At 37.5% G+C, this 13,111-nt stretch overlaps 1 protein-coding gene across 4 annotated transcripts in view; it reads right to left on the reverse strand.

Moving 5' to 3' along the window:
- Positions 1-885: 885 nt before the first annotated feature.
- Positions 886-13,111, reverse strand: part of LOC115256839 (coronin-7) — an 88,018-nt gene continuing 75,792 nt past the window's right edge. For all 4 annotated transcript variants that reach the window (XM_029855857.2, XM_029855856.2, XM_029855859.2 and 1 more), the window contains one exon: positions 886-3,364. In XM_029855857.2, the coding sequence (XP_029711717.1) occupies positions 3,272-3,364 (93 nt within the window). In that variant the 3' untranslated portion in view covers positions 886-3,271. The remainder of the gene's footprint in view (positions 3,365-13,111) is intronic.

Below are 13,111 nucleotides of genomic sequence, written 5' to 3' on the forward strand. Positions count from 1 at the left end.
CCGTAGTCTGAACTCCAATATTGCAGAATTTATAATTAGTATCCAACCATAGTTCTCGCTGTAATACCATTAAAAGTTCCCTCAGAATCTCAGCGCAATGTCTCTCATTAGCATTTCCCTTGGAACTCCGTTGAAATCTCACTATCTGGAATTTCCCCATACGCGCGCAAAAATTAAATTTAAATTGCAATCACACTTCCTGAGGAAACGAGTGAAATTTCTCTAAGTCCAAATCGTAAACAACAAGGCCACGAAACGCCACACGAACAACGAACAATTTATCTAGCAACCGCCGTATGCAGTGCCCTATTCTTCACATCCTTCTTACAGCATCGTTTCGTAAAAATGCTGTCGGTTAAACAAATGTCAAAATTACTTACGAAAAAAGGAGGAATTTTACTTGAGCGCTCTACTTGGGAACTGGAAACTTGCCATTAAGAAGGCCGTGGGATGGTAAGAAAGTTCTTCTTCTTTATGGTTCTACGTCCACACTGGGACTTGGCCTGCATTGCCTCAACTTAGTGTTATTACACAGTTGTTGATTGAAGGGCTTTCTTTGCCTGCCATTGCATGAATTTGTATATTGTGAGACTGAGACAAGTACAATGATACTCTATGCCCAGGGAGTCGAGAAAATTTTCCCGACCGGAACGGGAATCGAACCCGCCGTCTCCGGATTGGCGATCCATAGCCTTTACCACTAGGCTAACTTGAGACCCCCTGGTAAGAAAGTTGCCGAAGACAGAATTCTCTTGGGAATTCTCCGTGATATGTTTCGGTTGGCTTCTTGGTAGAAGAGCAGTAGAGAAGACCTGATTTGGATTTTGATTGAATCTACACGAGACTTGGATGGAAGCAGGGGCATTTCTCCAATGAGTAAAACAGTTATTTTTTTATTACTAATTGTATATTTTGTTGCTTTCATTACATTCTTTGCCATATCATGTAAGAGAGAGAGAGATACTGTACTGTATATATACTTATTGTTTCACTGTTGTATTCCAGGTTCTGTGTAAAAATGCTAGAGTTTTTTCTTCATCGCATCGCGGACGCCTTCCATCTTTGCTTGGATGTTTTTTTTGGTTCAGATTGAACTCTGGTTTTGTTTTCCTTTTACTTGTTTCCGGTTCGGTTGTATTGTTTGTTTATGTGTGTATGTTTAGCAGTGTGAATCATTCTCATCAAATAGCATCAGTGTTCAAATATCATATTTGTTTTCAATGTTTAGTGTTTATTATAAGGGAACAATTAATTTTAAACTGTTAGTAGTATGTAACTTATTTCTGTTTACTTTCTTTGTATGGTGTAATATTGAGAAGTCCTATCGCGACGGTCATGAAACGTGAAACTGAATATTATCTAGTCTTTTCTTGTGTTTTATGTTGAAAATTTCAATAGCCTATCAATAATAGTCCAATAATTGTACAATTATGATTAATATGTATAAATATAGTAATGCTTGAACAGACCATCCCTGCAAGACACAACCCCAATTTCATGTTTGTCTTCAATAAGCATTGATGACATTTTTAGGATTCCAAAGAAAAACTTATCATCACGATTATTGGGGTTTTATTGTTTTTAAAATACAAATATGGTAAAGAATTTAGGAAAATTTGGTTGTAATTCTAGGGATACTGAATCTAGTTTTCTGTTATGTAAAGATTTTGAAATTAGAACAAAAGTCGAACAAAGTCAATAACTACAACTATCATAGAGATGTGGAGCGGATCTGGTGTGATGGTTAGAACACTTGACTATCACGCCGAGGACCTGGGATCGAATCCCACTCCCGACAAACTCGCAAAATGTGAGTTCTTCCTTCGGAAGGGAAGTAAAGCGTGGGTCCCGAGATGAACTAGCCTTAGGGCTAAAAATCTCGTTAATACAGTTAAAAAAAAAAAAAAAAAAATATCATAGAGATCTTCATTTGTTTTTCAAAAGAAAAATACGGGCTTGTGTTCTGCCGCGGAATGGTCCACTTGAAGGAATCACGTTTCTTCAATCTATTTGTAAATCAAGGTTCCGCCTGCCAGCCTGTCCCGAGCTTTGTAAATAATTATTTTGCTTATTATGTAATCTATATTCTGATGTGATACGAAGATTTAGTGCAATTAGAACACGCATTCCGTCAGTTGACAATATACTTAGGTCATCAACTGAAAGCATCGAAATCTTATAACGAATGTAAGCACAAAACAGAAAGAGACAATGAATGGCACGCACCTAAAAATCTATCCGTAATCGCTAAAAAATAGAAATCACTATAAACAATACGCACGTTGGAGTGTGTATGTGCGAACGTTCCTAAACATGAAATCATCACAATCGTTACGCAGAATTGTCAGGGATAATAAATACGTAGCACAGTTTAAAACAAACGAATATAATATTATAATCTACAGAAGTTCTTTCCACAGACTTGCCGTCTATCTAGATAGATGATTTTGTGCGCTGGCTGTTTTTTTTTTGTTTCTTTGCACCATACACACACAGACTGTTCGATTGTTCTCGTAAGGTTGTTTGTTTGTCATTCTCTAAGTTTGCGACTTTCCTAGGTTAATCCATACGCGTTACTACTACACCTACAAAGATTGGTTTTGAGCATTGTTCACTTGACTAGCTTCCAATAAGGGTGGCGCCTCCCTTTCGCGGGGATGGGCACTCACATGCACAAAATCTCAAAGCTTCACCAAAGCGATATAATAGTGGTTATCCCTATTTTTTTCTTCTAAAGTATAGAGTAGAGTTCGATCAATACGCAATACGCATGCAAATAATTTTTGTAACCGAGTGGTTTGCCTTGCTGCTGGATATAGATATGCAATGCTGGTTTAGTATTTTTGATCAAGAAATCGAAGACTAAGGGAAGTTTTCCGTCGTGTATTTAGTGTTTCTACTGTTGATGGTGTGATCTGTTTTGATAAAAATTCTCGTGACGATCTTGGTTGGTCATGGAGATTGGCAGTTGGTTGTTGGATTTGTCACATTTTGCAGTCTCTGTTGATTACGCACATCCGACTTGCACAACTACTCTGTCCCATACTGGTTTTGTTTTCGCTTTTTTAAAGTGCCAGACGAATTTGAAGAAGAAACGACTGACTGACTGCGCGATCTATTCGGTTCCGTATAAGAAGTTTTATAAAATGCGGTAGAAAATATCCGATGCGGGGTTGCTAAGCTATTGATCGGTAGAAACGTGTTATCCATACATACGCACTTATGATACATTGCAGTAGTGGTTTGTTATAGTGTTCTTCGGTTTTGGGATTTATTCTTCCCACTCCTTTTCATCAACGCCTTCCATGTCGTCCTGTTCGAGCTTTCGGTTGATGGGCATTCGGGCACTGACCGAGTTTTTGATCTGCAAAATGATGAGAAAAAAGATTCAGCTTGTTAGATTTGTTGGTTCGACAACAAACGACTCTTTAATAGGTTGATAGGTGATATATGATGATTGTCCGACTAAAAATAGCAAGAGGACATTTTCACTTGTACTTGCAGAATCTTGTCGAGATTTTTGCAGAATCTTGTCGAGATTCTTGCAGAATCTTATCGAGATTCTTGCAGAATCTTGTCGAGATTCTTGCAGAATTTTGTCGAGATGCTTGCAGAATCTTGTTCAGATTCTTGCAGAATCTTGTTCAGATTCTTGCAGAATCTTGTTCAGATTCCTGCAGAATGTTGTTCAGATTCTTGCAGAATCTTGTTCAGATTCTTGCAGAATCTTGTTCAGATTCTTGCAGAATCTTGTTCAGATTCTTGCAGGATCTTGTTCAGATTCTTGCAGAATCTTGTTCAGATTCTTGCAGAATCTTGTCGAGATTCTTGCAGAATCTTGTCGAGATTCTTGCAGAATCTTGTCGAGATTCTTGCAGAATCTTGTCGAGATTCTTGCAGAATCTTGTCGAGATTCTTGCAGAATCTTGTCGAGATTCTTGCAGAATCTTGTCGAGATTCTTGCAGAATCTTGTCGAGATTCTTGCAGAATCTTGTCGAGATTCTTGCAGAATCTTGTCGAGATTCTTGCAGAATCTTGTCGAGATTCTTGCAGAATCTTGTCGAGATTCTTGCAGAATCTTGTCGAGATTCTTGCAGAATCTTGTCGAGATTCTTGCAGAATCTTGTCGAGATTCTTGCAGAATCTTGTCGAGATTCTTGCAGAATCTTGTCGAGATTCTTGCAGAATCTTGTCGAGATTCTTGCAGAATCTTGTCGAGATTCTTGCAGAATCTTGTCGAGATTCTTGCAGAATCTTGTCGAGATTCTTGCAGAATCTTGTCGAGATTCTTGCAGAATCTTGTCGAGATTCTTGCAGAATCTTGTCGAGATTCTTGCAGAATCTTGTCGAGATTCTTGCAGAATCTTGTCGAGATTCTTGCAGAATCTTGTCGAGATTCTTGCAGAATCTTGTCGAGATTCTTGCAGAATCTTGTCGAGATTCTTGCATAATCTTGTCGAGATTCTTGCAGAATCTTGTCGAGATTCTTGCAGAATCTTGTCGAGATTCTTGCATAATCTTGTCGAGATTCTTGCAGAATCTTGTCGAGATTCTTGCAGAGTCTTGTCGAGATTCTTGCAGAATCTTGTCGAGATTCTTGCAGAATCTTGTCGAGATTCTTGCAGAATCTTGTCGAGATTCTTGCAGAATCTTGTCGAGATTCTTGCAGAATCTTGTCGAGATTCTTGCAGAATCTTGTCGAGATTCTTGCAGAATCTTGTCGAGATTCTTGCAGAATCTTGTCGAGATTCTTACAGAATCTTGTCGAGATTCTTGCAGAATCTTGTCGAGATTCTTGCAGAATCTTGTCGAGATTCTTGCAGAATCTTGTCGAGATTCTTGCAGAATCTTGTCGAGATTCTTGCAGAATCTTGTCGAGATTCTTGCAGAATCTTGTCGAGATTCTTGCAGAATCTTGTCGAGATTCTTGCAGAATCTTGTCGAGATTCTTGCAGAATCTTGTCGAGATTCTTGCAGAATCTTGTCGAGATTCTTGCAGAATCTTGTCGAGATTCTTGCAGAATCTTGTCGAGATTCTTGCAGAATCTTGTCGAGATTCTTGCAGAATCTTGTCGAGATTCTTGCAGAATCTTGTCGAGATTCTTGCAGAATCTTGTCGAGATTCTTGCAGAATCTTGTCGAGATTCTTGCAGAATCTTGTCGAGATTCTTGCAGAATCTTGTCGAGATTCTTGCAGAATCTTGTCGAGATTCTTGCAGAATCTTGTCGAGATTCTAGTAGAATCTTGTCGAGATTCTTGCAGAATCTGGTTCAGATTCTTGCAGAATCTGGTTCAGATTCTTGCAGAATCTGGTTCAGATTCTTGCAGAATCTGGATCAGATTCTTGCCGAATCTGGTTCAGATTCTTGCCGAATCTGGTTCAGATTCTTGCCGAATCTGGTTCAGATTCTTGCCGAATCTGGTTCAGATTCTTGCCGAATCTGGTTCAGATTCTTGCCGAATCTGGTTCAGATTCTTGCCGAATCTGGTTCAGATTCTTGCCGAATCTGGTTCAGATTCTTGCCGAATCTGGTTCAGATTCTTGCCGAATCTGGTTCAGATTCTTGCCGAATCTGATTCAGATTCTTGCCGAATCTGGTTCAGATTCTTGCCGAATCTGGTTCAGATTCTTGCCGAATCTGGTTCAGATTCTCTCAGAATCATGTTGAGATGCTTGCAGAATCTTGCAGAACCTGTGAAATCTTACCGCTCTAGTCTTCATAACATTCAAAATGTGAAAACCATTGTTTAAACACAATTTATTTTATTATTGTCGTCGCGGTTGAAAACCGAAGTTTCCCCACACCCGACAAACGAATTTTCTCAATATCCATACGTGAAACCTAACGTCGGACGTAGTGCGCTGGACAGCGGACCTGGCCCTCTATCCAGCGCACTGTGCCCGACGTACGTCCGACACACGGTTTAGGAGAAAAATCGATTTTCGCGTGTCAAAATTTCCGATTTTCAACTGCACGAACAGTATTATTATGCGTTGCGCGAAAATTTGTACGCGCAAGCGCCCATACATCTCCGCCTGTAAGAAAAATCATTTTGGTGTTTTCGGCGCAGTATTCCTTGACCAATTCGCGCACTTATTGTAGAAGACACCATAACGATTAAGGTGAAACGGGACGCCGTGTTATTTTTCCTATCTTGCCTCTCTTTCTAACAATTTGCCTCGCGATTTTGAAGATGGTAATCTCGAGACCTATCGCACTGAAGATGCTGAAAAACAATCAGCATATGCACTGCAAGTGAGCATACACAATGATAGGTTTTTGTTGCAAAATATGAAGTAGAATCTGAGATTACCATCTTAGTAGCAACAGAGCAATGGCGGATATTTTCTCGACCGTCCCGTCCGCCCTTAAACATACCAGCGGAGGTCTATTAGCGATTTTGCACCTTTTTCGCTCTCTATTTTCTTGCAACGGATAATATTGTGTATTCAGTTCAAAGTTAGATTATCCCGACTGTTTGTGAAACTGTTCAGAACAGTCGTCGAATATCGAGGGGATTCTCGATGTATTCTGTGGTACCTTGTGGTATGCACATAATAAATTATTGTATTACTCTATTACGTTTAGCGTGTATGTTTACATTGAGTATCTGTCATATGCGGAGATATTGTTATTGTTGTCTGGAGTGTGAATCATTGTATGTAATATTGAAGTATCGGTAATAAAGTGTATACAAATAATGAATACAGTTGTTGAATAATCATTACAGAGAAAGATTCTCACATTGGCGACGAGAACGGTGAACAGTGCATGTGAAATTAGTTTAATTTCGGCTCGGGAAGTGTTGTCTTTGGAAAAAGAATGAGATGAGTGGTGTGTGTGTGTGTGTGGTGCATGCAGAGTGGTGATGACCTCCAGGTGATGACTTGTGAATGAATTTCAACATTGAAATCAAAAAGGTAAATATTGTGTACTAACTGTTCAATATGAATCAAACAATCTATTTGTACCTTCGACTAATGACAATGATCAACCTGTGAGAGATTTTGATGGTGATCGGTATTGTTTAGTTCAAATCGATGACAATCACTATTGTCAGATAAAGAAATAAAGAACTGTGAAGAAAATCTAAGTTTTGTTGATTGTGATATTGATACTCGTTGAATAGGGTTGTTGTCCTAAATCTAGACTTAAATGCTGAATGATGAATGAAGTATTGATTGATATATTGATGGCCGTGGAAGGCGTAGAGGTGAAACAATATTTTGAAATCAAATTTTGCCGTTGCTGTTAAAAGCCAGTGAAGGCGATAAAAGCTAATGAAAGCGACATTCTTGAAATAGCCGTAAAAGGCGGAAAGGATTACAGATAGAAAAGCCGTTGAAGGCGGAAAATGTTATAGGCAGAAGAGCCGACTAAGGCGAAAAACTGTCGATGACGGAAAGATCCGTCGGAGAGTGAAAAGCTGTTGAAGGCGGAAAAAGCCGTTGAAGGTGGAAATGCCGTTGAAGGCGGTAAGACCTGCTAGGCAGATATAGTCGATTCTTTGTAGAGCCGTATAAGGCGAATTGTGTTATTAAAAATTAAAGTACTAAAAACGCAACAGTGTCGTAAATTTCGTAAGAAACAGATTACCAGCCAACGCAGATTTATGGGCTGTTTGCAGATCAGAGGGAATTTCTCGGCCTATCTTGAGGCATGGGAAATTCCTTGGCTGAATCACTCAAGAAACCGTTTTTTCTTCGATCGCAGTACGCAGTTGCAAAGAAATGACAGTTCAAATGTCACCATAGAAAGTTTCAGCCAGGAATCGTTCTAGAAGTTTCTTGAGCGATTTCTCTTGAACTCCAATCTGGGCTTTTTAGTTAAATTGAACCATTAAAAATGAAATTTCACACCAATTAAGTGGCAGCTGAGAAGGCGAAAGACAAAACTAAACTTTAAGCTGAGCGTGACTAGAAAAACAGTAACGAATAGTATTTGAATATGTTTCAAATGCGAATATAACTGAGCAGATACTGAGGTTGTTGTGGACCCACCTCAGGTGATATATATTGAAGTTATCATTGCTCAGTAAAGTATAATAAGTCTACGGAGACGTAAAAAGGGTTGGCTCTTGAAACCAAATTAACATGAAGACATGATTTAACTAATGCTTTGTCCTCTCTTACAAGACTTCAAGAAAATTAACATCAATGTGTGAGAATAATTGAACTGTCTTGGTAGTTTGCAAGATAGGAAGTCAAAATGACAGTTAAAGCATTCGTTGAAGCTAGATGACATATTCAGAGCAGTTGCTAACCACGATCCTGTTAAGTATCATGCTAGTCAAATGGCTAGTTGAATTGGATATTTTAAAAAAATCGAACAATAAAAAAATGAAACTTTCGGCTTAACTGGAAGTCTCAAGAATTCGAGTAAAAGGCGCTTTATAACCTATTGAATGCCACTAAATGTTTATGCGATTCAAATACAGTGAGTTCTTGAGTAATCACTTCTGAAGTCTTTGAATATAAAATGTATCGGGTGTGGTCAGGAGGGGCATTTTGACTTATGATTGTCTAACACTATGGATATAGTGCCATTTTTGCTAATGAACTGCAAATATTGTATGCATGTGTCGCTCACATAGATTTTTGCAATTTGTCATAGATAACCCTTTTCATGTGTAGATACACATAGTTTATATAAGGTCCTCCGATTTTATGTGTGATCCAGCGTGGAAAACGAGTATGTGTGTACAAATAAAATTTATATATCAAACTCATGGATTTTTACCAATAAAAATGCGTGTACATGTATAAGTGATATTTGTGTTAATAAGTTCATTGAAAATTTGAATAAAAACGTGCTTTAACTTGTTTCAGTACAAAGAAATGAATCGTAGAGGCAAGCGTAAGGGCCATCATGACACAGACAATTATGGTCAGTGTGCACTACGTCAGACTTGTAGTCGTTAACAAAAAAAAATGAGGATGTATTTCATCGGAAAAATGTGAAATAAGTGATATGATAGACAGATGATTGGGCTTTGCAATAATGCAGAATATTCTAGTTCGATCCAACGAACTGAGAATATTATCTGTTTGGGCTCGGCCGTGAACCCAACGATTTATAAGCGGAACGATGGACTGGGAGAATTGGTACTGGGACCAGTTCCAGGAAAGGGAAGGAACAAAACACTTCTACTGCTACTATTGACTATTTATTCTAATGGTGTACTGTTTAGTGGCTTCTGTCTTGATCGCTTCATGTCCAAGTTGGTAATGACGATCTCTGGCTTGGTTGTCCCCTTTTATATGCCAAGGAGCCCATCTGTCGCGTAGCGGTTGCTAACGCCGTTGTTGATCCGGGTTGTCGTTGTTCCATTGGTAACTGCGATGAATTCTTTGGGAAGCGCTAGGCGCGAACATTATCAATATGATGAGCATACACTCAGAAATAAAAGTATACACGGAATTACTATTATTTATGCATTTTGTATCCGCATCTCTCTCACTCTCTTTCTGTTTTCATGCTATCTGGTGCTTCGCCTGGGTTGACGAAACACTTCTCTTCAACCCAGGCTAAACGGCAGATAGCATGAAAACAAAAAGAGAGTGAGAGAGATGCGGATACAAAATGCATAAATTATAGTAATTCTGTGTATACTTTTATTTCTGAGTGTATGTAGAAAATCAGAGTTACTTAAAGATAAAAAGTTCTAAATTTTGACGGTACATTGAATGCGAATAATTTGGAAAAAGCTTGTTGAAATAATATAGCTTCATTAGGTATCTAGAGTGAGAACATAACATGTTGAGGGGCTTTTGCAATATTTTGGAGGTACACCATTAAAATAAGTCCTGCAGTTCAGAACCCGAAAGAGCGACATCAAATTTTTGGTTTTGTAATGTTAAAATAGGTTTGATTGAGCACGAATCACCAGTTAATGCGGGGGAATATGCATCGTAGAATGTAAACCTATTCCTTGACCTATTCAACGACCAAACCGAAGTGACTGGCGGTGCGAAAATTGATGTTTAACCTTCTTATAAACATAGCAACTCGATTTAGATTAGTGCTAATTTCAGCTCTTAAGTAGCTTAATGATGCGCAATACCAGCAACCGGTTCAAATTTACATGCAACTTTGCATGTGCTTTGCGTGACTTCGATTTGGTACTGCGTCGATGATGTATGTATTAAGAATTTGAGATAATTATAGGATCACAACATGAAAAAGAAGAATGAATATTAATATTCTACTATACTTTCAAACAGCTAGTGCGGGTGCGAGTTTTGTGAACAATATATATTAAATATAATTCAAAAACTGGATGTTTTCAAGTTTTCAAATTACTATTCAGCTAAAACTAGTATTACAAATATTGCTTTGGACAAGTGACGTTTTTCGAAATCGTGATTTGATTTAAAAAAAAGTATCAATCCCTTCGATATTTTGAAAACAAAATCTGTAAAGCCAAACTTCTGAATATATTCTGAACAAGAAACGAGTTCCAGCAAAGTTCGCTAAAAAAAAACATGAAATGAAATAGTGTTTGCATAACACTTGGACACTTTGGATCGAAAACGAGTTAATGGATATTGATAATCTTTCCACTGTAACATTCGTGCAGTGTTCCGACATATTAGTTAAAACAATGTCTGAATAATAATCTGAATATACATACCTTATGTATGAGATTCTTCTATGAAAGGACATGTCAAAAAAAAATCAGTGGGCAGTATACAATGTTTGCATGCTAGCTGTCATTGAAAACATTTGAGAAGAGGAAAGCAATTCAATTAATTCATCAGCAAAGGTAATATTTAGCTTGACACTCAGTATTAAAAATGTTTTGGGATTTGGGAAAATATTTGGGTCAAAATAATATTTCTTTTTAGGTACAACCACAAGTAACGGCCAACCAAAATGTCGAGCAGAGATGGATGACCAAATGGATGACTGTACTTCTAATTCTGATGTGAGACTGAAGCGAGACGTTCATAAACTGAGGAGACTATAAGCGAAACAACGTGGAGTGACCTTGCTGCGGATCTGGAGAAAAAACGAGATGTGGTACCTTCCCGAATAAAAAATACAGTAGAAAAACCGAATGTTGTATTGTAACAGTACTATTTAAAACCATATTGTTACAATAAACACCACTGTAAAAATAAAGAATACAAAAACAATAAGATGTAATGGTAGACACCATACAGTGAATTGTAAATGAGATTTTTACAATATACTATACGGGTTGTTAAGTATCGTAACAATATAAAAAAATATTTTTCTCCATATATATTTTTTTACAAAACCATACATTTTATTGTAAATGAATTGTTCGAAATACTGATACGTGGGCTTTAATATACCGTACATTGTATGGTTTCAAACGTACACGTATGGTTTCAAACAATAAAATGTACCGTAAATATATTGTTTTTAATTGTAATTTCACTACTGGTTATAAATTTAATCATGGTTTTGGAATGGTTCTCTTTTGTTATGTTGTATTGTTTTACGTTAGATAAACCATATAATGTTATATTATCTCGTCATGTTCCTTCGATAATGGCAGTTCTAGCCAAACTAACTGAGTTCTAGCCAAAGTCTGAGTAGCCTCTGATTGCATTAACAGTTGAAGCTTAAGCTCCCATGTCCCACCAGCCAGATAACCGGGTTTTGCAAACTAAGCATTATTTGTGGCAACACTTTGAGCGGCATGATGGAACTATGCCTAGCGCGCTAAGTGTTATTAGACCACTAAAGTAGTTGCATGAAGTGGGTGACGAGGTACATAAGTATCATTACAGTGTGCTTAACCATTATTGCAATATTGAGGCTCCAATTTGACTGAACTATGAAATGTGTACATAACAACTCATGAGAAAACTGTCAAGTTCGATTCAACTATAAGTTAGGTTAAAAAGCGAAGACGAACTTATTTCAGAAGTCGTTTCAGTGTCCAGTCCGGTCCTTATGTTAAAAATGTCAAAGATAAATCGCATTTAATTCGGTTGTTGTACAAGGCAATTTCACATGAGAGAAGAAGAGAAAGAATAGTGTTGAACTCATCCACTGATTTACGGTAATCTGGCCTGCGTCTTTCCGGGTTGACCTACATTCGTATTCCTCTCATCGCACTCTACATACCTAGCCCACCATATCTCTTGGATATGCAGTCCTTAGGACACCTGGTTTACCACTTTATTTAAACATTTTATTGACTTTAAATAGATGTTTCAACTTATTCACTTTTTTCTCTTTCATTTCCTTTGCAACAAAAATGTCACGGACATCAACAAAACAAAGCACGGAAAAAATCATAAACTGAATAAAAAAATAAAAATGCACGGAAAAAGATTGTTTCGGAATAATGAATGGTTCAAACGTAAGAAAAACAGTATAATATATTGTTACATAAAGATCGGATGTAAATGTATAATAGCTACCAATGTGCAAAGCTTTTAGCGAACCATTCCATTACAATACACTATATTGTAGCTGGTAAACTGTATGGTACAGGAATGGTTTTCACCAAATACCCTATGGTTAGTTTTTATCCGGGTTGTGGTATGCACATAATAAATTATTGTATTACTCTATTACGTTTAGCGTGTATGTTTACATTGAGTATCTGTCATATGCGGAGATATTGTTATTGTTGTCTGGAGTGTGAATCATTGTATGTAATATTGAAGTATCGGTAATAAAGTGTATACAAATAATGAATACAGTTGTTGAATAATCATTACAGAGAAAGATTCTCACATATTCTACAGAAACCAATTAATCAGCATATTTGTTCAAGCACATCATTATTTCAAACGTATAGGTCTTCAGAATAACAAACATTAGCAATTATCCTGGAAATAATATGAATTGCATTTATTAAACCTCACTTTAAATCATTTAAAACATTTATTGCAAAAAAAAATATTTTTATGAATTTGTTGAGTGATAAACATTGCATCTGAACACCCCCCGATTTCCGCGCCAAAAAGCTGGCGGCTTGGCTGCCGGCAACAGCTGATCAGGGCGACCGGTTAGCTGTCCTTGTTCCACCAATTGAATGTTTTTGAAAACGCGTTTGCGCGCGAAATCTTTCTCGCTCATTTCTGCTGTCAAATCCGTCACCGACTGTTTCACCGACCGTTT

Source organism: Aedes albopictus, chromosome 1, assembly GCF_035046485.1.
Source record: "Aedes albopictus strain Foshan chromosome 1, AalbF5, whole genome shotgun sequence".
Taxonomy (NCBI): Eukaryota; Metazoa; Arthropoda; class Insecta; order Diptera; family Culicidae; genus Aedes; species Aedes albopictus.